Source organism: Rutilus rutilus (genome assembly GCF_951802725.1).
Source record: "Rutilus rutilus genome assembly, chromosome: 14".
Lineage (NCBI taxonomy): Eukaryota > Metazoa > Chordata > Actinopteri > Cypriniformes > Leuciscidae > Rutilus > Rutilus rutilus.
The window spans coordinates 36,200,551-36,226,248 of record NC_140219.1 but is presented as its reverse complement, the minus strand read 5'-3'; the positions used below and the strand labels follow the sequence as shown (position 1 = coordinate 36,226,248).

General features: G+C 38.6%; 1 protein-coding gene across 1 annotated transcript; it reads left to right on the top strand.

The window, feature by feature from the left end:
- The first annotated feature begins 15,620 nt into the window (after positions 1–15,620).
- LOC311303164 (E3 ubiquitin-protein ligase TRIM35-like) lies at positions 15,621–19,267 on the top strand. Its single transcript, XM_084429475.1, has 6 exons — positions 15,621–16,262; positions 17,293–17,388; positions 17,592–17,822; positions 17,940–17,962; positions 18,044–18,162; positions 18,538–19,267. Exons 1-6 carry the CDS (start codon positions 15,867–15,869, stop codon positions 19,080–19,082), a joined length of 1,410 nt encoding a protein of 469 aa, XP_084285601.1. The 5' UTR covers positions 15,621–15,866; the 3' UTR covers positions 19,083–19,267.
- The last annotated feature ends 6,431 nt before the right edge of the window (positions 19,268–25,698 follow it).

Sequence of the window (25,698 nt, the reverse complement as noted above, 5' to 3'; positions counted from 1 at the left end):
CACAATACATTGATTTGAATTTTGCAAAGCACTTTCTGTTTGGAAAGGCCATATGCGGAGTGGGCGTCACAGATCATGCATATGTAGTGGTTCACACCTGAGGACCGCATACTTAATGAGCCATTCATTCAGGTGAGTCACTGAGCCACAAGAATGCAAGAGCAACAGTTGGAAGCATCTCAATTCTTTTTTATTTTTCCACATATTGTGCTTGCAATTTGGCCTATAATAGCCAAGGAAAACATGTAATTGTGCAGTTAATTCTCATACTGTATTTTCAGTTTTGGAATATTTATCTTCTCCCCAAATTTGTCACTAATAAAACACAATAAAAATTATTTAAAGAAAAGGCTTATATTTACCTTTTAATAGTTTGTTTACATCTACCTTGTAAATATTTAAATAAACAACAATTCAAGTGTAATCTTTCTTTGTTCAAACTAAAGTATACATTTTATCATACATATTTCAAAGTTAAGGATTTGATTGATTATTTGATTATTTTTGACAAAAAAATTGGCAAATAAAAGCTTATTTGAGGTGGCAGATATTTTACAGTAAAAATGTATAATCTATCCAAAACTAATCAACGAAATGTTGTCTTTCATATGTCTGTAACATAGGTCTTTCATTTTTATTATAAGGAATATAAATGCTAAAATGCTAAAAGGAATATAAACGAGAAAACACAGCCCCTCACAGGTTTGCGCCGTGGATTCCCGCGAGTCAGACGCGGATACTGTGTTTGTTTTAGGCTCGCGCGCTTCAATCCGTTGTGGAGACTCTCTTTTCGTTCCAGTGAAATTACAAAACAAAATACACACACACACACATGTCTCTGCCTGATATACAACCACTGATAAACATAATCTGATTTGACAAAAAAAAAAAAAACATATGAGTGCAGATTCGAACTCAGAACCTCTGACACGCTAGGCAAATGTTCTACCACTAGACCACTTGAGTTCACGTATTTACTCACGTGAAAACTCGGTGTTTACTCGGCGTGATCATTCGCTCTTGAACATGCTGCCGTTCGTCTGAGTTACAATCTTCCTCTGAGGAAAAGCCAAGGTGAGTTATTCCTCGCTGTCCAGGATCATCTGAAGGGCGTCTTTAAACGTCATCCTCTCTAAACGCGATGAACTATCAGTGAATCTGATCTGATGAAACTTCGTCTTTTCAAGGCATTGATCGGGGGGCGGGTGCGAAGCATAGATCACCTAAACTATTTACCATGTCAATAGCGCCGGGGGCGGGGCGGCCTCAGTTCATTATAGAGATAATTAGGCAGAAGGAAAAAACGGTACCTCTCCTTGCTTTCAAACGGATTACATGAGTTGAAAACATTTGTTTTTTTTATTAATTACTTCATTTAAAAGAAGAGATTTCAAGCTTCATAAAGACATATATCATGTGCCTGTGTGAGAAGTATTCGCTGAGTTATGATTCATTTTCGGACGCGTTTCAGAATGGACTACACGGACAGAGAGAAGGCAGAACTCGCTCCGTGATTATTTTTCTTAATTTGGCGAAAAGCACAACACTTTGTTTTTATTGTGAGTATACAGAAAAATAATACACATTTAACAGAATCGATTGATGTATGAAACTCCTATGGAAAATCAAAGTCAACAGAGTATTTATGAGTTTCTTTTACACTGATAAAAAAAAAGCGAGCTGGTATCGCCGGCGATACCGCCGACCTCAGGGGGTTAAGCAATTTGCGCTTTTCAGCAACTCGGCCTGGGTTTGGTTCGTTTTCACAGTTGGGTTTGATGTGGCCATCTTCTCCACATTGGAAACAGTACCATGCTCTGGGAGCGGAACTTTGAGTTTTACTTGTTCGTTCAGGTTCCTTGGTAACTTTTTCCAGCTTTGGTTTCTCTTTTTGTTTTGAGTTGAGTGCACTTCTTGAGGTCTGAGCTTTTGGTTTTGCAGCGAGTTTTACTAGTTGACTTTGGATTTCCGCAACTTGTTTTGAGAGTTCTTTGATTGAGCTCAAGGTATTTGCATTATCATTTCCTTCTGAGCAGCACGTCGCAATTTGCAAGTTTGACGTCGCTTTTTGTTTTGTACTGCTTAAATGTTGTCTCATGCGCATGCTTTTGGCAGCATTCTGGTTTTCTTCAGCACGTAACGAAAAAAGCAGATCCGGAAAGGTTGGAGGATTTGTTCGTTTTTGCTTTAACTGGAGTGCAGTTAACAGGGAATCGTCCCAACACCCTCGACAGAACTGTGTGACAAGAAGTCTGTCAAAATCCTTGTTTGAAACACCACCACGCTTTACAGTGTGAGTCAAAGCTACATGAAGGCGCTGTAAGTAAGACGACGCTTTTTCACCGGTGTTTTGAAAGGTGTCAAGAAACTTGGCGTAAAGCTCTCCGCCATCTTGAACTGTTCCAAAGGCAGAATCTAACAGATGCAGGTACTCTGACGGTGAGCTGTTGGTGTTCAAGTGCTTAACTACATCAGCTGCCGGGGGTAAGAGAGACTCAATGATTCTGCGTGATTGTTGCGGTTTGGACATTGAAGGGTCAGTCATTATAAGTTCTACACTGGAGCGCCAAGTGTCATAATCCGGCTCGTAAGTTGGTCGGGGTTCTTTGCCAGAGAAAACTCGTAGTTTTTGTGAAAACTGTTGTACAGAATAGTCTTCTCTTTTTACGATGTGCTCAACTACCATGCGCTGCACTTCTGGTGGATTTAAATCAGGTGCAGGAATGGTGGGCGTCGTATTAGTTGGGCTACTCGCAGTGTTATTTGCCTGGTTGGTTTGTTGTGCACTTCGGACACTAGGCTGAGACTCATCCAAGGAAGATTCAGTGGAGTTATTGGTCTCAGTTTGTTCAGTTTCTGGTTCTTTGATTGATTTAGCAATCTGTGACATCATGTCTTTTAGGACATCTACATAATCCCTGCCACTCATCTTAGCTAGGTATTGGATTTCAGTGAGATATGACTTGGTAGTGTCATTCCCAACCTGTTCTGTGTAAACACCGGCAAGAGATTGTATCCTATAGCTAGCGCCACTATCAGATACATGGGTACGAGGTAATGGATAAAGTGATTCAACAGTGAGACCTGAGCTGTACTCCACAATAACACTCCGGAAAAACTCAGATTTACTGTCATTCATTTTCAGGACTCTTGAAATAGACCCATATTGTTTTAGGAACTCAATCACTTCATCAAGTTGCTCATCTCCAGCTATTTCACTCACAATCACCGAATTTGGAACTTTTACGGATTCATTCTCAATAATCTCCATCTTAGGTACGTCATAGGGTAGAAATAACTTGAGGAAATGAAAGAAAAAGGCTCCTGGCTGGCTCGCCAAAATTTATTGTAACCCTTGACTCACGTTAAATAGGTAAGGCGAAATTAAAAGTATAGACCAGTAGCTAGGTTCAGCAGGATTACCATAGGAACTACGGTGAATGTGCAATGAAATGGCTGGAGGCAAAGAGTACGTAAGAAAAAGTATTATTTAGTAAACAAATAGAAATAAAAACAGTTCCAAATAAACAATATTTAACAATAAGCATAGCCGGCATATGCAACACAAAAAAATATCCCCAGTCCCATTGAGCTCAGTTTGTCTTTCGTATGTTATAAGTCAAGTCAATTGTCTTTATAGTTCAGTTCTTTTTTTCCTTAAAAGTGGTGTTTTAAGGCGTTACCACTCGGCACGGTGGAAAAGTGGTTCTTCGAAGTTCAATCCAGTTCTGGGCACAGGCTCGCCATCTCCTTCCGGAGAGAATCCAGGAAATCCATCCAGGGTTTTCTTAACCATGTAATACTAGCCTGCACAACAATAATGGTATTATTGTTTACAGCTAAATAAAAGTCTGTTATCCTATCTCTTCTCAATTGCTATAGCTTTGTTTATCTTTTCTCATATTACCATACTACAAATATACAGTAATGTTTTACATGCATGTTTTTAACTCAAATACTTTTTTATATTATTCAACCATAACATTATGATTCAATATTTGTAACCAATTAGCATATTCATTTTTAAACAAATTTCAACTTTCTGTAAATCATGAAATGAATTACACTAATGAATTAAGATAATCTCCTTCAAAAATCAACATAAAACCTTATCTGTGCTACTGGGTTTAGCATTACAGTAGAATTACTGTACACTTTCATATGATAAACCATCAAAATGTACAATCAACTTCAAAATAATAATTACATTGGACCAAAAATAGTACAAAAATAACTAAAAGTGCTTCTCAATATTGTTATGAACTAAAATAGCATTTGGTATGATCCATGTCTTAACCAAAAATAGCTTTTACATTGCTTTCAAAACAAAAACGGCACTCGCAATTAGCGTTAGCATCGTGCTTATTTTAGCATGCTCTAGCATGTTTTTCTAATTCTCACATGGCACGAACTTACCAAGATGAGGTATCGTGAGGAACCAGCAAGGCAACAACAACACAGCCAACAACAACACAGCCTCTCCAGTTCGTGGTCCTTCACAAACGACCCAAAAGTTTTAGCTCGGACCGTCTACAGCCTGTCTCGCTCATTCCCCGCGTGCAAAAGGCCGAAAACTAGTGAGTGATCCGGTCCGCAGCTTGGAAGGCGGGACTAATATCATTTCCAACAAATCAAAAGTTCGTTATCACCCAACTTGACCGTGAAAAACAGGAAAATAAAGTTTGAGCGAGGGAATCACACTTCCTCTTTTCAAAGCAAAAGTTTTTTTCAAAATAAAAATGCATAAATATAAATACAGCAAAAAGGAGAGAAAATGACCCATTTTCTCTACTGGGTTACACCCTGTTTACAGATCGTTTCTGATGAAATAGAACGGTTAAGATTAAAATTTGGACACATGCTGCTGGCCCGAGAGTTTTAGGTTTCTTTCGCTTTCCCCAAAACCTCTAGAATGGGTGTATAGGTGCACTGGAACAACAGTGTGAACAGGAAAAATATCGAAACTCTTTGGTCATTTTTTTGAGAGAGATGCTAATGGTCTTGTTCGATTCAATGATCTATGCTAAGCTATGCTAAAAGTGGTACCGCCAGACCCGGAGATCGGCTGAATGGATTCGAAAACAGTAAAACTCAACAGTTTAACTCTGGGGGAGCTGTAAAATGAGCCTATTTCCAAAAAAAGTGGAGTATCCCTTTAACTTTTTTTTTTTAAACACCATCCTCCACCCGAACTGCTCGGCAATTTCAGATCCCTCCATTTTTACACTGCTGAAGATTCTCCTCTCACTGAAGACCCGTCCAGTCAAGAAGTTCCCAAGATCTGCACAGTGGGTTGAGATGTAGCCGGTTCTTCCTGAACGTAATGAAGAATCAATATTAGGAAAGACAGACGTAAATTTATTAAATTTATACTCCCAATGACAAGCTCAAATTTGACCTCTAGACTTAAAGGGATAGTTCACCTAGAACTGAAAATTCTGTCATTTACTCGGCCTCAAGTTGTTCCAAATCTGTTTGAGTTTCTTTCTTTACTTGAACAAAAAAGATATTTTGAGAATTGAAAATGAAACAGGTGATGGGGCCCCATTAACGTCCATAGAATATTTTTCATACTATTTTCATACTATGGAAGTCAATGGGGCCCCATCAACTGTTTCATTTTTTGGGTGAACTACAAATCCTGCAACATCTCGTTTGGCATCCATGTAATGTGCTTCATGTGTAATGTGATTTCAGCTTAGCCAACCTCAACACATTGGACAATTTTACTTAAAGGATTAGTTCACCCAAAAATGAAAATTATTTTGTTAATTACTCACCCTCATGTCATTTCACACCTATAAGACCTTTGTTCATCTTCGGAACTCAAATGAAGATATTTTTAATGAAATTCTGAGAGCTTTCTGTCCTTCCATTGGGAGCAGTGTAACTAAGACATTCAAGGCCCAGAACAATAGGAAAGGCATCAGTGAAGTAATCCAAGTGACTCCAGTGGTTTAACCTCAATTTTATGAAGCGATGCAGGTGCTTTGTTTTAGCAAAAAACATAATTTACCACTTTATTTATGAAAATACTGACCTGCAATCCAGTAGGGGGAGCACTACGACGCATGCGAATTGTGTTGACTCAAGACCGGGTGTTGTTTCGTGAATGTGCTTTAGATAATATTATTTTGTAAATATAGAGGTCATTTATGTTTTTTTTGTTTGTTTTTTTTGGCAAAACAAAGCACTTGCATCGCTTCATAAAATTGAGGTTAAACCACTGGAGTCACTTGGATTAGTTTAATGGTGTCTTTACTACTCACATTACTACTGCTCCTGTCTGCCTCGCTGCCTGCTGTGAGTGTGTTTGCCTCGGTGCTGTAAGCTCCGTCTTAGCCTCGTATTTCTTTGTTTTGAACCATCATTTACTACAATTTGTAGTTGTTTATACTAAATACAGCTTACCCAACATCTCAGATTGACATCGCTAGCTTCCGTTACTACTAACACAACACGCTAATTCGCTACTGCTAGCCTGTTAACGCGCCACCCGTGCGCTCAGCTGTTTTATTTATTTATTTTTTCTCTCGCGCGCTCGCGCCTTTGAGTTAATAAAAGCTCAGGTAAGTAATAATCAGTCAACAAACACGGTGAGTAATGTCTTGTCCTGTTATTGTCACCTGCACTTCATGTCACATGTTTAGCATAGACTTCTCTGTTGGCAATGTAGGATTTATATGTGATAAATGTAAGGAGACAGTTAGGCTGACAGAGAAGATTTCAGAATTAGAGACACGCATCCAAACTTTAATTGAGGATAGTAAGAGTGCTAGAGCTTTAGATACTATTTTGGATGCGCCTAGCATAGTGAACTCTTTACATGATTCGGTTCCAGCTGAAGTAGTGCCTGAGCAGCCGGGCAAATGGGTGACAGTGAGGGATCGCTCTAGTCGCGGATCAAAAAACCACTCTTCCGTTCCGATTACCACAACAAATCGATTTGCCCCGCTCAGTGAAACACCCACTGAGAATTCTGTTGATTGTGCCCTAGTAATTGGTGATTCGATCACACGGAACGTGAAAATAGAGACACCAGCGAACATAGTCACATGTTTGCCGGGAGCCAGAGCGCCTGACATCAAAGCAAATTTAAAAGTGCTGGCTAATGCTAATCGTAAATTCTCTAAGATCATTATTCATGTCGGCACTAATGATGTTCGACTCCGCCAGTCGGAGATCACCAAAATTAATATTAAAGAGGTGTGTGAACTTGCAAGTACGATGTCAGGCACTGTAATTTGCTCTGGCCCCCTTCCTGTTCGCAGGAGTGATGAGATAGTTAGTAGATTGTGTTCACTGAATCGCTGGCTGTCTGAGTGGTGTCCGTGTAATAATATAGAATTCATAGACAATTGGAAAAGTTTTTGGGGCAAACCTGACCTGTTGAAAAGAGATGGTATTCATCCCTCCTGGGATGGTGCTGCTCTTCTATCTAGTAATATGGCTCATAGTCTTAGAGCTCAAACATGACAAATTGGGCACCAGGTCAGGAAGCAGACAGACTGGCTAAACCGACTGTCTGCTAGCGGCCTCGCGTCACCCAGGTCAGATAAATCCCATCACATAGAGCCTCTTTCACCTAGCTATCATCATATAGAGACTGTGTCTGTTCCCCGATTTTGGAAATCCAAAAAATGTTTAAACCTATCTAAGGTTAAAAATTTAATTGATGTTCAACAAATAAAAAACAGCTATAATACAGATGAGCAAATGATAAAGCTTGGGTTGCTGAATATTCGATCGCTTACTTCAAAAGCACTCATTGTTAATGATATGATTTCAGATAATAACCTAGATGTGCTGTGTTTGACAGAAACCTGGCTAAAACCAAACGATTACATTACTTTAAATGACCCCGCAAGATTACTGTTATAAACATGAACCTCGTCTGAAACGCAAAGGGGGTGGTGTTGCTGTAATTTATAGTAATATTTTCAAAACCACTAAGAAATCAAGTTTCGAATATAATTCTTTTGAAGTGTTAGTGCTTAATGTAAAAATATATAGTAAAAATGATAAATCACGTTTGAGATTTGTGCTGGCTACTGTATACAGGCCACCAGGGCACCATACAGACTTTATCAAAGAATTTGCGGACTTTCTATCAGAGTTAGTATTGGCTGCAGATAAAGTACTAATTGTTGGTGATTTTAATATACACATCGATAATGAAAAAGATGCATTGGGATTGGCATTTAAAGACATTGTAAACTCAATTGGAGTTAGACAACACGTGTCAGGACCTACTCATCGTCGTAATCATACTCTAGATCTAATATTATCACACGGAATAGATGTTGATGCCGTTGAAATTCTGCAGCAGAGCGATGACATCTCAGATCATTATCTAGTCTCGTGTAAATTACATTTAGCCAAGGCTGCAAAGCCGACTCCGTGTTACAAATATGTTAGACCTATCACTTCTGCTACTAAAGATTGCTTTATTAATAATCTTCCTGATCAGTTTCATCATTTTAGCATCCCGGATAGCTTAGAAAAACTTGATATTGCAACAGAAACTTTTAACTCTCTCTTTTCCAGCACTTTAGACACAGTTGCTCCTTTGCGCTTAAAGAAGATTAAAGAAAATAATCCAACGCCGTGGTACAACGAGCACACTCAGGCACTTAAGAGAGCAGCCAGAAAAATGGAGCGCAACTGGAAGAAAACAAAATTAGAGGTATTTCGCATTTCATGGAAAGAGAGCTCGATTGCTTACAGAGAGGCTTTAAAAGCTGCTAGATCTGCTTATTTTTCAAACCTATTAGAAGAAAATAAACATAATCCTAGGTATTTATTTGAAACAGTGGCTAAACTAACGAAAAAGAAAGCTTCAAACACAGAAGGTTCCAAGCAGCACAGCAGTAATGACTTTATGAACTTCTTCACTTATAAGATTGATAATATCAGGGATAAAATTATAACTATGCAACCGTCTACTACAGTATCGCATCAGGCAGTGCATTGTAGTCTCCCTGAGGAAAAATTTGATTCATTCATTGCTATAGGAGAGGAAGAATTTACTAAACTCGTTAAATCATCTAAATCTACAACATGTATGTTAGACCCTATACCGACTAAGCTACTGAAAGAGATGCTTCCAGAGGTCATAGATCCTCTTCTTAATATCATTAATTCCTCTTTGTCTCTAGGATACGTACCAAAAAACTTTAAGCTGGCTATGATTAAACCGCTTGTTAAAAAAATGCAACTTGATCCTTCAGAATTAGTCAATTACAGGCCGATCTCGAATCTACCCTTTCTGTCAAAGATACTAGAAAAGGCAGTATCTTCACAACTATGTTCCTTTCTAGAAAGAAATGATATCTGCGAGGATTTTCAGTCCGGATTTAGACCATACCATAGTACTGAGACTGCTCTCGTTAGAGTAACAAATGATTTGCTCTTATCATCCGATCGTGGTTGTGTCTCTCTATTAGTGTTACTCGATCTTAGTGCTGCGTTTGACACCATTGACCACAACATTCTTTTAAATAGACTAGAAAACTATGTTGGCATTAGTGGAATTGCACTAGCATGGTTTAAATCATACTTATCTGACCGTTATCAGTTTGTAGCAGTAAATGAAGAGATGTCTTATCAATCACAAGTTCAGTATGGCGTACCACAAGGCTCAGTACTAGGACCGCTGCTGTTCACTCTGTACATGCTGCCATTAGGAGATATCATTAGGAAACATGGAATTAGCTTCCACTGTTATGCCGACGATACTCAGCTCTATATTTCTTCAAAACCTAACGAAACTTACCAATTCACTAAATTAACAGAATGCATAGCTGATATAAAAAACTGGATGACTCGTAATTTCCTACTTCTAAATTCTGAAAAAACAGAGATTCTAATTATTGGACAAAAAACTTCCTCACGTAATAACCTAGAATACTGTCTAACACTTGATGGCTGCTCTGTTAAGTCTTCGTCGTCGGTTAGGAACCTGGGTGTGCTCTTTGATACTAATCTTTCATTTGAAAGTCACGTGTCTAGTATCTGTAAAACCGCATTTTTCCATCTTAAAAATATATCTAAATTACGTCATATGCTCTCATTGACAAATGCGGAACAATTAGTCCATGCGTTCATGACCTCAAGGCTAGATTATTGTAATGCTCTACTGGGTGGTTGCCCTGCACGCTTAATAAACAAACTACAGCTGGTCCAAAACGCAGCAGCTCGAGTTCTTACCAGAACCAGGAAGTATGAGCATATTAGCCCGGTTCTGTCAAAACTGCACTGGCTCCCTATTAAACATCGCATCAATTTTAAAATATTGCTGATTACTTACAAAGCACTAAATGGTTTAGCTCCGCGGTACTTGAGCGAGCTCTTAACGCATTATACTCCTTCACGTCTATTGCGATCTCAAAATTCCGGCCAGTTGATAATACCTAGAATATCTAAATCGACTGCTGGCGGTAGATCCTTTTCCTATTTAGCACCAAAACTTTGGAACAGCCTTCCTACCATTGTCCGGGAAGCAGACACACTCTGTCAGTTCAAATCTAGATTAAAGACACATCTCTTTGACATAGCGTTCACATAATACATTATAGACTTCTATAATTCAATATTAGGCTGCATAGATTAGGTCAGCTGGAACCGGGAACACTTCCCATAAATCCTGATGTACTTGTTACATCATGAGAAGAATGGCATCTACGCTAATTTTAGTGTCTTTGTTTATCCCAAGGTTTTCCCGCAGCCTGCCGGATCCAGGCCGTTTCCAGATCTGATGAAGGACCTTCGCCTGGACCCGGTGTCAACGCAGTGCTGAAGGGCCAACTAGTCTCTCCCTATGGAGGATCCCTTTCCCACTCTACAGATAACGCGTCGTCGGGAAAACTCAATTTGCGTATCTACCCCGAATTGATAAAATAAAATAAAATTCTGAATCAAAACTATAAGGAAACACCAGTAATTTGTTTAGGTTTGGTTTGTAGGGAATTCCAAACCTGCACACATATATTCAAACGCACATAACTATAGAACCCGTTCTTAATGCGCATCTGAACGCCATCAGCGTTTCTCACAGGTTCGCTAAAGTCTGTGTAGAGAGAATGGTGTCGTCTTGGCGGCCCTAATTTAAAAACAAATGATCGTTGCGACGGAAGCGAATCAATCAAAACTAACTTTAGCTGGAAAATAACTTTATTAAAGAACCGCTATAAAGCCAAAACAATCTTACGTTATATTATACATTTATCTCTGTGAAGCTGCTTTGAGACAATCTACATTGTTAAAAGCGCTATATAAATGAAAATGACTTGACTTGACTTGACTACCTTTCTGGGGCTTGAATGTATTAGTTGCGTAGGCTACCGATGGAGGAACAGAAAGCTCTTGGAGTTCATCAAAAATATCTTCATTTGTGTTCCGAAGATAAACGATGGTCTTACAGGTTCGGAATGACATGAGGGGGAGAAATTAATGACAGAATTAAAAACAATTTTGCTGAACTATACCTTTAAAGGGACACTAAGTAGGAATTTCCCCCATCTAGTGGTGAAACTGTATTTTGCATTCAAACGAATAATGCTCTCCAGCGCCTCACTTTTTCAAATGCGCGTTGCATCTACGGTAGCCGTTATGTACCAAAAAGCTATGACAGGATGTCTTATAATAGCACTTCGAGTTTTCCTTCGGGTGAACAGGTTTGTTATTTAAAACAAACTGAAACTTGAATCAACGAAAAAAAGAATGTTACAGTATAAATTACTGACTGTGAAAAACATTAACTATGGTAGTTAGTAGTAATGCCGCCTTTATTCGTTATATTTTTGAAGTACGTTAGATATCATCATCATCCGTGCCTTCTCTAACGTTACTTTACTCAATAGCTGCTATTCATCAAAGAGGCTGTTTAACTTGAATAGAATAGATAAATAGATATAACTATAAATGTTCTACTATCTATATAATAAAGTTCACAACCAAGCAATGAAAAATAAGCCTGTAATTAAGACCGTAACATTGACTTGCCTGTCGAGAAGAAAGCAGGCAACTTCAGCATCTCTTTTGAAAGCTTTCTCCTGCATTAGCTATCCCGACATTAACCCTTGTTTTTGTAATCTCCGGTCACGTTTCCTTTTACGGTCTATTTTGGACTTTTTCGACGACGAGGACTCCTTATCCTGTGACTCATATGTATGTATGAATGAACGGTGTATAAATAACCGTGCAGTGCAGCCTTTTAAACTTGCCGCGGCAGTGACAAGCGCCTCTCCCTTCTCCTCCGCTTCTGCTGGCTTCAGTCACGTGACGCTGGCTCTGAACGAAACGCGTTGTGGAAACGCGTTGGCCTAGTACTTTTTGTCCCTCTCTGCTATTATAGTTTTTCAAGATGGCGGAACTACATGGAAGCCTCCGTGGACCTACCCGTCCCATGTGTATAAAGATAATAAATTCTTCGTTTACAAGGATTAGTCTGATCATTGGCATAGGTATTTGTACACCATTGAGGGCATATTTATGAATAAAAATATTGATTTTAGATAATAAAATACCTAAAAAGCTACTTATTGTCCCTTTAAGCAATCCTGGAAACACCTTAAATCAGCCACAGCATTCGGTCCATTTTCTGGAATAACTGAAATGCAGATAAGAAAACAATTTTCACGCAAAAAAAAAAAACTTTCTGCATTTTTACATTTTCCGCAAAGTTTTAAATGATTCACTTAAAGCTTCATATAAAATACCCAGAAAAGTAAAATGTTAAACTAATCCATTTGAATTGAGAAGTTTAGTAAAAAAATGTCTGAAGAGACTACCGCTTAGTATAATAAACAGATTAAATTTAGGATTTTATTCACATTTAAACATTGAACAAACAGAAGCTCAACCGCACTTGCTTTGACAAGCGAGAACAAGCCTCAGTGGTTCTAGCGGAAGCTCAAACGTGCTGCGAGACACACGAGAATGAACATCATTGGTTTCCGCACGTCTAGCAAACATGCCTGAGCTTCCGTTTACCGCAACTGATGTGTGAATTGATGAATATTTATATGTGAATCAAAGCCTAAATTAAATCTGTTCATCATATAAAATGATCGTATCTCTACAGAAAAACTTGGACTAAACTGCTCAATTCAAATTATTTTACGATCTCTTTATTATGGTAGCATACAGGTGGCAAAATGGCAATGTAATATATAAAATGGCAATGTATTTCTTATTTAAATTTACATTTTTCCATACCATATGTGCAATGTTTGGGGCAAAGTGACAATTCAAATTCAATAATATAATTAAATGAGCCATCTCCTACACTTGTTTTAACATATAATATAAACATATTACAAAAATGATTAGAGATGTTTAAAGGTATAATTCACCCAAAATTAAAAAACTCTGTCATTAATTATTCAATCTCATGTTGTTCCAAACCTGTAAGACTTTCGTTCATCTTCGGAACACAAATGAAGATCTTTTTAATGAAATCTGAGAGCTTTCTGTCCCCCCATTGACAGTCCATGCAACTAAAACTTTGATGCTTCAAAAAGTTCATAAAGAGATCGTAAGACCAATCCACTTGAATCGAGCAGTTTACCGTAGTTACAATTTTCTGAAGAGACATGATCGCTTTATATGATGAACAGATTTCAGAAACTCAACCGAACATGCTTGACACGTGAGAACAAACCTCTTTCTCAAATGTGCTGCGCAACACACGAGAATGAACCTATTTTTAACATGTTCAACCGAAAATTGTAGCAAAATGATAATTTAAATGCTATTTTTCTTAATTGCATTTACACTCACAGTTAAGACACTTATGATTGCATTTTTATTAAATACCTGCGGCGAACGTGGCAAAATTCAATGTGGATTTAAAAAAAGGATTCCGTGCCGATCACTGCATCAAGTGCCTTAACTTTGAGTGTAAAAGCAACTAGGAAAAATAACCTAAATTATAATTTTGCTATAATATTTGCTTTAACATTTTAAACATCTAATTTCTGTAATACATTGAATTTTTTATTTTTGAACTTATAACATTTTCAAATGTATGTTTTAATTGTATGTTAAAGCTAGTGTAGTAATGCAAATTATTATATTATTGATTTTGAATATTTTTTTTGCTCCAGATGTTGCACATGTCGTATAGAAAATGTAAATATAAATACAGAAATACATTACCATTTTACACATTGCATTGCCATTTTGCATGTTACATTTCATATTGACATTAGGTACCTGTATGCCACCATACTTTGTGAATGTCAGAGTTTTAGGTGAATATACTGTCAGTTAAGTGACAGAAATCTATCAGAGTTCATTTGAAGTGCAGTTACTGTGCTTTATCAAGACTGACATCACTCTGTCATTATGGCAAACATTTTGTCTTAGGAATTCTTAGAAATATAAATTCAACCTCATCATAAAAAAGAATATCATAAGATTAAGAAACTCAAATAACACATTGTACTGATACTTGCCCTCAGCTGAGGACGCAGGAAGACTTTCAGATGTGTGATCAGTGAGACCAGCACTGGCAGATTACCCCATCATGATCTATCAAAGACACATTAGCTGAGTTTTAACAAAGGTCTATGATAAAATGAATGTATATGACATGTATATGACTTAGGACAGAATCAGGTAATCGCATTAATTTAAACACAGAACGAGTGATTTTATCTGCGCACTGTTCATTGGCGTTCAATCACGTTGTTCCAAAACCGCATACAATATTGTGGACTAATGTAAAGTACACTAGGAGTAGCTGTAACGTTTTATACATTTTTATTTGGTTAAACATAAACATAAAACCCACCTTTGAATTTCCTCTTCTCTTCGTCTTATAATTCGAGTCCTGCCACTAAAGTACTTCTGACGATATAGAGGGCGAAGCCATGGTTGTGGTGCTCGTGCTCGTGCTCGTGCTCTGAAGTTCCCGCTCTCCGGTCTATTTGAAAATGCAGTAACGGCTGCAGCGACCTTGGGCAATCAGTTTCATGTTGCTGTGCAAAGTTAACATTTAACAGTTATAGTGGATAATGGAGAACAAACGCCATATATTGTAGCCTACACGTGATGACTTAATACTAGTCAATAATTGCATTAAAAAAAGTCAAATGGCTAAAAAGCATTTGGAGCAAATTTAATTTAACTCGCTAAATAATTAACGTTAAATTTTGTCTTTTGAAGTTTGATCAAATAAACTCTCGACTGCGCTGCAGATGTGTAACGTTAGCCTGCTTCCCGCTGTCAGTTCGGAAAATTCCGTGGCTGAAGCGATTTCGACCAATCAGTGTCTTGTTGCTATGCCAAAAACTCTACTTTTTTTAGATATATATTCTATTGTACATCACAATGGCCAACTACTGCTGTTTTTATGTGCTACATACAATTTGATTTGATCATGACAGACCTGGAGAAACTCTCTGAAAGAGCAATAAATAAAACGTATAAGCATTTTGAGATTGTTTGTAATTGATAGTTTTGTATTTTATTTGTTCTTTTGTGTTTTATTCAAAGTTTTACAGCATTATTTTGTAACATTTCAATGCAGGTCCATTTTGAATACATTTTACCTGAAGAAATCCTGCCGTTCCTGTTTGACCTGTTGGTACACCCAAAGGTGATCATAAACTCCCTCTTACAACACTAACCAGGAAGAGACTGACTTGTTATTTCTCCTTTCTGTCACACCGACTTCGTCTCAACAAAAATAAAGAATAAGCAATCAATGGAGAACAAAGAGAAAAACTTTACAGAAGGACTTTTGTGATGTTCATTTCTGAACAGACAGCAGATCTTTGATTCTCATCGTGATTCATTTTTGAAACCCGTCGTTCAGGAAGTAAAAGTAGAGTTTAGTTTGCGAGACTCAAACGGTGAAAATGGCTTCAGCAGCTGAAGATGATTATATTTGTCCCGTGTGTCATGAAATCTTCAATGTTCCTGTTTTTCTGTCCTGTAGTCACAGTATTTGTAAAGAGTGTCTACAACAGTTCTGGAAAACTAAGGAAACTCAGGAGTGTCCTGTCTGCAGGAGGAGATCCTCAAGAGATGATCCTCCAGTTAATCTCACGTTAAAAAACTTGTGTGAGTCGTTCCTGAAGGAGAGAAATGAGAAACGTTCATCAGGATCTGAGGAGATCTGCAGTTTACACAGTGAGAAACTCAAACTCTTCTGTCTGGAGGACAAACAGCCTGTGTGTTTAGTGTGTATTAATTCACAAAAACATGACAATCATAAATTCAGACCCATCAGTGAAGTGCTTTCATCTTACAAGGTAAGACTAATGTTTCTTGTTTCACATGTAAAGAATAATAATTAGTCATAAACATAGATATCATCACATTCATGCATTACTATTTCAGTGTCATTTTACTCAACTTTATATGACATTTACTGTGCAGTAAAAGTATTTGCCCATCCTGATTTCTTATGTTTTTGTGTCTCATACTAAATAGTGGGGCCTTTATTATAGATATCATTATTTTGCACACAAATTTATTTATTTAAAAAAAAAAAAAAAAAAAAACACACAATTGAGTGGACAACTTTAGTTCAGTCTCACTGGAGGGTTTTCAAGCATGAACTCCCTGTTTAAGGTCCTGCCACATCATCTCAATTGTGGTTTTTTGAGCCGTTCAGAGGTTGATTTACTTCAGTTTCACATTTACTGATTTGAGCTTCAGTTTGCAGACTAAAGATAGGATATTGTGCTTTAGCATTTTCTGATAGAAAATAAGAAAATTCAGTTCCTACGATGTTGTTCTTGGCCCTTTAGTGACTTTGAGCCACTTCTGGGAAGGTTTGCTACTGTGCCGAGTTTTCTCCATCTGGATATAATGGCTCTCGCTGTGGTTCTTTGAGTCCAAGAGCCTTTGAAATAGCTTTGTAACCCATCACAGACGGATGTGTTTCAGTCACCGTCTTCATCATTATTCCTGGAGTTTCTTTCACCGTTGTCAATAGTGTGTTACTGTTTAAGACCTTTTAACCAACTTCATGCTGTTGAAAAAGTCCTATTTAAGTGTTTATTTGATTGAACAGGGCTGCAGTGATCAGGACTGGCTGTGTTTAGTCCAGCTGAACAACATTATAAATACAGTTTCAGAGATTTGAGGAATTAGTAACTATGGGGCCAAATACATTCTCACGCAGGCCCAGTTAGTGTTGGATAACTGTTTTGCTTCAGTAAATAACATTGTCATGGGTGGGGGTGAATACTTTTGCACAGAATTGTATGATCATATCACTGTATTTTCTTCTCTTCACTGTAATCTGGTGTTTAATGTATTTTTGTTCAATTCTAGGAGGAGCTCAATACAGCACTGAAGCCCTTACAACAGAAACTTCAACACAATAAAAAGAAGAAAAGAGAGTTTAAGAAAACAGCTCAACACATCAATGTGAGGAAACAGAATCAAGAGTCATTTTCATTACAGCTGGAGGATCACTTTATACCGTTATAAATTGATATATTTAATATAATGGATTCCAGTTGATTATTTCTGTAAATGACGAGCAGCTTCTGCTTCTGGATCCGTTATATGTCGGGTATCCGAGATTTGTGTTGACTGAGATGACTGAAGTGAATGTGATTTGATTTCAGTCTCAAGCTGAGCACACAGAGCGTCAGATTAAAGAAGAGTTTGAGAAGCTTCATCAGTTTCTCAGAGACGAAGAAGAAGCTACAATCACTGCACTGAGAGAGGAAGAGGAGCAGAAGAAGCAGAGGATGAAGGAGAAGCTGGAGGAGATGAACACACACATCTCAGCTCTTTCACACACTATCAGAGACATGGAGGAGATGATGAAAGACAATGACGTCTCGTTTCTAAAGGTGACAAATCAATCTGGCTTCATTCTTTGTGCAGAAAACAACTTGTATAGAGAGACTCACTGACACTGAGAGTGTTTGATAAGATATTAAAATGTTTTCAAACTCTATATTTTCCAGAACTTTAAGGCCTCAATGGAAAGGTGAGTGAGCTGCTCGTATCTCTTCTCTCAGTGGATCTGAACTCAAATTCACTGCAGTTCTGACTCCTGAATGTTCCTCAGAGTCCGGATCTCACAGCCGGATCCACGGATGAGTTCTGGAGCTTTGATTCATGTGTCGCGTTATCTGGGTAACCTGCCGTTCAGAGTCTGGAAGAAGATGCTGGAAACTGTCCAACACAGTGAGTCTCAGCAGATTTGACACCAGTGCAGAAGATAGTTCACATATAAACACACACAACATCAACATTTGATAGAAATAGATGTAATTATCACTTAAGTTAATCTGAACTGTATTTCATAAAATCATCAGATCATACAGCGAACTCATAATGAAAAGTTTATTCCTCATGGTTTATGTTTATGTATTAGGATACAATAGTGTTTATTGAATACTGATATTAAACCTGAAGCCTCAATCCATTCTGACAGTAACTGAGAGACCACTGTTATTATAGCCTGATTTATGATCTCTTTAAACAAAGGAAAAATGTTTTACATTTACATTTCTAATACATCATATTTCATCCTGTAATCTGATGTTATTCTCTTTGCAGCTCCGTTGACTCTGGATCCAAACACAGCAGATCCCCATATCACACTCTCTGCTGATCTGACCAGTGTGACGAACAGTGATGGAGATAAAACACTTCCTGATAATCCAGAGAGGTTTGACAGTTATCCATGTGTCCTGGGATCTGAGGGCTTTAGCTCAGGAACACACTGCTGGGATGTGGAGGTTGGAGACAATACATTCTGGATTTTTGGAATAACAACAGCATCACACCAAAGGAAGGGAAAGGATTTCTTTGACTCTAATGTCTGGGGTGTAGGGTACTGGAACAGCGAATACAGCTCAAAATCCCCAGAGCAACCCGAGACTGTCTTCACTGTTAAACAGAAGCTTCAGCGTGTGAGAGTTCAGCTGGACTATGACAGAGGAACAGTGTCATTCTCTGATCCTGTAACTAAAGACTGTCTGTGCAGATTCAGGACATCCTTCACAGAGACTGTCTTTCCATTCTTATGTAATGTCTGCACATCTTCTCCTCTGAGGATCTTACCAGTTAAACTGTTTATTACAGCAGAAAATCACAGTTAAATCTGATTCTGCTTCTAGATTAATACAGATTATGCTTCAATAATAACACTGTAATCAAAGGGTCTCATTGATCAATCACCCTTAAATGTAAAGTTTAGAACCAAATTAACCCGTGTGTTTCCTTAAGGACATGTTTGTCTCTTTGAATTAAAAAAAAAAACTCCTGTGTTAATGCCAACTGCATCAATTTTGGCACAAGTGTGTATTTTTATTAGAATTTTCTTCTTTCCTTTCCACATTCTACACAAAATATTTACACTCAGGACCTCAAGGACAAAAATGTCCCCATTGAAACCCATTAAAACCAATATCTTTTTATCCCAGGGACATTTAACTATATAAAATGATGCAGTCTTTGTTAAAGGACAAGTTCAGTATTTTACACTTAAAGCCCTGTTTACAGATCGTTTCTGATGAAATAGAACGGTTAAGATTAAAATTTTGACACATGCTGCTGTCACGAGAATTTTAGGTTTCTTTTGCTTCCCCCCCCCCACCTACAGAATGGCTGCATAGGTGCACTCGAACATATCCTTCCTATAACGCATTAAACTTTCGTTTACAAAGACGTGAAACTCACCGAGTGGTCAGGGGTGTTCACTGATATGCTCACACAAAAATCGCTGCAAAAGATGCTTTCCAACAGGTTTTATCGTAGTTTTTGTCCAACTCCATTGACTTGTATTGGACGAGCTGTGTGAGGTACAGTATTACTCCGCCGCTTCTTCTTCTGCTTCTTCTGTGTATTCAATGAAATGCCAGCGGTTTGGTTGCAATTGGCAAAGGTGCATTATCGCCACCAACTGGGCAGGAGTGTCTATTATTCAAGGTCTCAACGGAAGAATCTACGGGTGTGAGGCGTTTGGAAAAATAGATCCACAGTTTTACAACGAATGGTAAAACACCTGTTGGAAAGCATCTTTTGCAGCGATTTTTGTGTGAGCATATCAGTGAACACCCTGTTTCACGTCTTTGTAAACGAAAGTTTAATGCGTTTTTAGGAAGGATTGTTCCAGTGCACCTATACACCCAGTCTACTGGTGGGGGGGAAAGCGAAAGAAACCTAAAATTCTCGTGACAGCAGCATGTGTCCAAATTTTAATCTTAACCGTTCTATTTCATCAGAAATGATCTGTAAACAGGGCTTTAAGTGTAAAATACCGAACTTGTCCTTTAAGGACATGTTTGTCTCTTTCAATAAAAAAATAAAAAAATCCAGTGTTAATGCAAATTGCATCAATTTTGGCACAAGTGTATATTTTATTAGAATTTTCTTCTTTCCTTTCCACATTGTACACACAATATTTACACTCAGGACCTTAAAGGGGTGGTTCAGGATTTTCAACATCGGACCTCATTTTCAAGTGAGCCTGTTTGTCATTCATCAGTGGAGACCGTTTTCAAAAAAATTCATCCAGTCCTTACTTTTGGATAGTTCGCTGGTGCTAGGCTAGCGCGAGTCAACGGTAGATGCGTTAGCCTGCCATTAAAAACAGTTTTACCCACTCCACAGTACATCAAAAGCAAATCAATTATAACGCCAGACTACCGATATAAATGTCTGTTGAGAGAATAATGTTAGAAATCAAACTACCCTTTCATCGCATTGCAATAGTTATACTTTGTTCCCTGTGTTTATTAGCACAGTCTACAGCAGCGGCGGAGTGATATTAAGTTACCTAGGCAACCGAGACTACTACTAGCTAGCTAGACGTCCCGACTGTAGGGCGCTTCTTTTCTGTGTTTACTTTTCGGCGCAGTACTAACCGGAGCAAAGTAAAATTCCGCCACTGCTGAGAAACTAGTTCCTGTAAATGTAATGCGATCATTGAGATGCAAGTGTAGTTTGATTTCTAACATTATTCTCTCAACAGACATTTATATCGGTAGTCTGGCGTTATAATTGATTTGCTTTTGATGTACTGTGGAGTGGGTAAAACTGTTTTTAATGGCAGGCTAACGCATCTACCGTTGACTCGCGCTAGCCTAGCACCAGCGAACTATCCAAAAGTAAGGACTGGATGAATTTTTTTGAAAACTGTCTCCACTGATGAATGACAAACAGGCTCACTTGAAAATGAGGTCCGATGTTGAAAATCCTGAACCACCCCTTTAAAGGTGCCATGTGTAAAAAAAAATCAATTCATACTCCACATTCCATACCAGATGGGGGCAGTATACCTCCAGAAAGTGTGTCTACTCTATGAATATGACATCTTCAAGCTACTCCCCTTCACCTTTACCAGTGAATATGTTCATATTCGTTTTGTTCATATTACATTTTTATCGTTAGTTTGAATTACATTAATTTGACAGACAGCATTCGCTGATGTTGACCAACGTAACCAGAGCTGCCAACTATCACGCATTCACCGTGAGACACACGCAATTGACACTTTTCACACGCTCTCACGACACACATCAATTTTCTCGCGCACAGAAAAATCCCGAAGCAAAGAGGACACGGAGACCGACAGACTAGACAGAGCAGGTTAGTTATGATATAAAAAAAATTTCAGCTCTCAGATTCTGTCAATTTTATTACGCAATTCAAACAATAAATACCGTTTTGGCGCTTGTAAATGTTACGTGACAGATCCCTAGCGCACGTGAACCGATCATCTCTAGTAGCTAATAGTAAAAAACACGAACACTGTTGAAAGATACAGTAGGCTACAACTTACCGAAATGTATTCCTCATACATAATATCTACCAATCAGTGTTTTTTATCAGCGTGAAGAGGTCAATAACATAGCTGGAGAACAATTATGTCAGATTTACCTCAGGAAAGCCATTTAATAAACATAATATAGGTTGTTATAATAAACAGAAATGTTGCAAGTTCGGAGTCGAACCTCATTTCTTTCATGTCCATTAGTTGTCTCCAGCGATGGAAAGCAGTGCCAATGTTTACTCTGGTTCTGTTCCTTTTTTTATCAGATTTTATTTGCGATTCCGAGCGCGTTTTATCCCTGCAGCGGGTGGGTGTGGTGGTGGTAAGGGTCTCTTGCCAAGGGCTTCAGCCATTCTTCCGCTCTCTTCCCTGAACTGAAATGTAGTAGTGGGCTGTATTTTCCACATGATTGACATCAGGTTCAAGTACGCCCACAAGCCGTGCGAGTTATTCGTGTATTGCAGTTGGGCTGGTGGTGGTTATGTTGCCCGCATACCGCCTCCCATGGCCGAAACTGGTATTACGACACCTGTCGGGCCGTGGCTAGTAATGCTATTGCTAATTCAGGTTGATATCTCTGCAGCACTATAACTTGTCATTTTTTTAATGACATCATCGCCCTTATTTCTTCTCATTCTTTTGATGCGTGTAGCTCATTTTTTGGATATTTTTACCTCAATTTTTACACATGGCACCTTTAAGGACAAAAATGTCCCGATTGAAACCCATTAAAACTGCCAATTTATTTTTATCCCAAAGCCATTTAACTATAAAATGATGCAGTCTTTGTTAAAAGACTTTTGTTCTGTTGGCCTTTTACTTTATTTATATATATATATATCAATTATTCTTTTTTATTTTTTTACAAGATGGTGCCGTTTTCTCAGGTTTGGCCTATTGTCACGATTTGGTCTTGTCTTGGTCACGTTTCATGTCGGTCATGTGATCCCCTGTTCAAAGTCATGTGATCCTGCCGTGTGTTCCCCACTCTCAGGAAAAAAAGGTACAATTTTGTACCAAAGAAGGTAGAAACCCTTGTCACTGGGGCGGCACCTTTTACTGGTACAAAATTGTACCTTAATATAGAGGAACAAATTTGTTCCATTCCAGTTTATACCTTAAAGGCACAATATGTATTTTTTTTTTGCTTTAAAAATATAAAAAATCACTATATCTATGTTATATATTTTTTAAAGTTGTGTATTTACATTATCCCGACAGTTCCAATTAACTTCTAAATCCAGAGAAATTAATATTTTAATTCGAAGACACGGACCGTGTCTTTGGCCCTGTCCCAATATCCGCACTTCCGCCCTTGTGCCCCTCAATGCGCGTTCTCGCTAAGGGGTGCAAGACCGTAGGGTGTCCCGATACTCTAATGGTGTTCTCCAGGGGTGATCATCAGCGCACTTAATGCACCCCTTTCGCAAGAGCGCACCAGAGCTCACTTTGCTATAGGCTATTACCCAGAATCCTTGTAGTGTCGTGACGTTTCGAACAGCTAACCAATGAGGGAGCAAAACGGTTGCTATGGTCGGACGCCGGGAAAACTCAGAAGAAAAAAGAAGCCGGCCGGCAAGAGGAAAAACAAATGGAGAAGAAATTTATTTTTAAGTGTAAGTGAAAATAGTTTTTTTATCAGAATATGAGCGATAATAACATAATACATGATACAATTATTTCACTTTCTTTTGTCAGGGTCCGACGAGCAGACTTTCAATTTTATAAAGTTCAGGGCAGAGAATGAGCGGCTATTCACGGGGCACAGAAATGCCTCTAGCCAGGGATATGAGTAAGTTAACATGGCCATAAACATGAGCAGACAAGTTTTTTATTTGAAAGTAAGGGCTTCATTGCAAAGTGATCTAATGGATGAATGTTTGTCTTTCAGTGAAATTATCAAAATTATGGGGCTGGAGAGGAAAGTGACTCAGCAGCAGTGTAAAAAGAAGTGGGAAAATCTGAAGAAAAAGTACAAGGTAATTGCAGTTTCACATGTTTTGTAATTCTTATATTGTATTAATACAACAATACAATCGTTTTTAAATCAATAAACTCCTTTTTAAATCAATATTTTGTGTCAAATTATTGATTTATTTTGTAGGTAGCCATGTAATAAGCGGAATAATGTATAGGGAGGTGGTTGTTATAGTGAATTTCAACCCCTTCAGGCTGATTCAAGACCCCTCCGCTTCACGTCAAAGTCCAGTTCAGCCTGTCAGGGTTGTTATTCGCTATACATTATCCCTTACTTAATGACTGTTTAGAATGTAAACCCATGTAAATAATGTTAATTTCCCCTTTAATAACTATTACAATTTACAAAGGACTTAACACTGCCAAAAACTGGGTCAGGGACAGATGCAGGAGAGGTCACTGCTGCCTCATGGATTTTCTATGCAGCCATGCATGAAGCCATTGGCCAGAGACCCTCAGTCAGGCCAGTCTATCTGTTCTCATCTGGACACAGTAGCGTAGAGAGAGCCCAGACACCTGTCAGTGAGGTTGAGGTTGAAGTAAATTCTCCAACAGGCTCGGATACTGAGACAGCAGACCCCCCAAGTGATCAACCAGGTACATCAACTGATGTCAGACCAGAAAAGAGAAAGAGGAAGAGGGAGAGTGTAGATTGTCTTAAAGACTTCTGTGAGAGGCTAGAGAAAACACAGAAGGAAGAAAATGAAAGGGATAATGCTTGGCTCCAAAAGTCTCAGCAGCAAATGGACAGGATGTTAGATTTGATAGGTATATGTTGATGTGCAATGTTAGACCAATGGAATAATTAAAGGTTGTATCAGTGATTTCAGGCCCAAACATAAATTGTCACATTCATCTAATCTTTCCTAACGATCCGCTAGCGGATCGTTAGGAAAGATTAGATGAATGTGACAATTTATGTTTGGGCCTGAAATCACTGATACAACCTTTAAGGTGTTAAATTTCTACACTCATGACAACAATGTGTGTGTTCAGGTATGAGGTACTTTGAATTAAATTATGTAGTCATGTTCCAAAAGGTGCCCTTGAACATTAAGGGGTGCTGATACATGTGCAGCGAGTCTCGCCCGGAGCTGGTTGCCACTTGTCTCCTGTCCAGAATCTGCTGTTGGTGGTTGTGGTAAGGCATCACAAGCTGGCTCTGGTTCCAGGACATCACCATGGGTAAGGCAGACATTGTGTAAGAATGCACAGGCAGTGACCACCTCTGTGCAGAAGCCAACCTTTACTTCTAAGGCTTTGAAGAGTGTTGCCCTCCAGCGTGCCTTCATCATTACAAGGGTTCGTTCAATAATTGAATGCGCACGTGAATGGCTGTGATTGAAGCGTTCCTCGACCCTTCCTTGAAGTGGCAGTTTGTAGGGTGTGATGATGGTTATGGGGGACTGTATGCAGGGATATCCCCCATCACCAAGAAGAAAAAAGCCAGGTGGGGGGTACTCAGCATTAACATAAAGTGGGCTGTTTTTTAGAACACGGGTATCATGTACAGAGCCAGGAAAACCAACAAAGATGTTGAGGAAACGTCCCTGAGAGTCACAGATGGCTTGCATTTGGATAGAATAGAATTGTTTGTAATTAAAATAGTCCTCTTTGTTATGATTTGGAGGCTTGATACGAATATGACATCCATCTATTGCCCCTACAGCCTTGTCAAATGCTGTATGCCGAGCAAGGCGTCCAAATCGCAGGCCAACTTCTTCAAGTTCATCATGGTGTGGATAGCAAATCACTTTACCGGCAATGTCCATAATTTTCTGAGCAACTCTGTGCACCACACGGCACACTGTCGATTTTGGCTCAGAGAACGCCCGGGCAGTGACTCTATAAGACAGTCCATGTGCAATCCAATACACAAATATTAGGACTTCCAAATAAGATCCCCATCCGTGGTCCTGGTGCCTGTGCAGAATATCCATCAAGCCATCCATTGATTTTCTTGA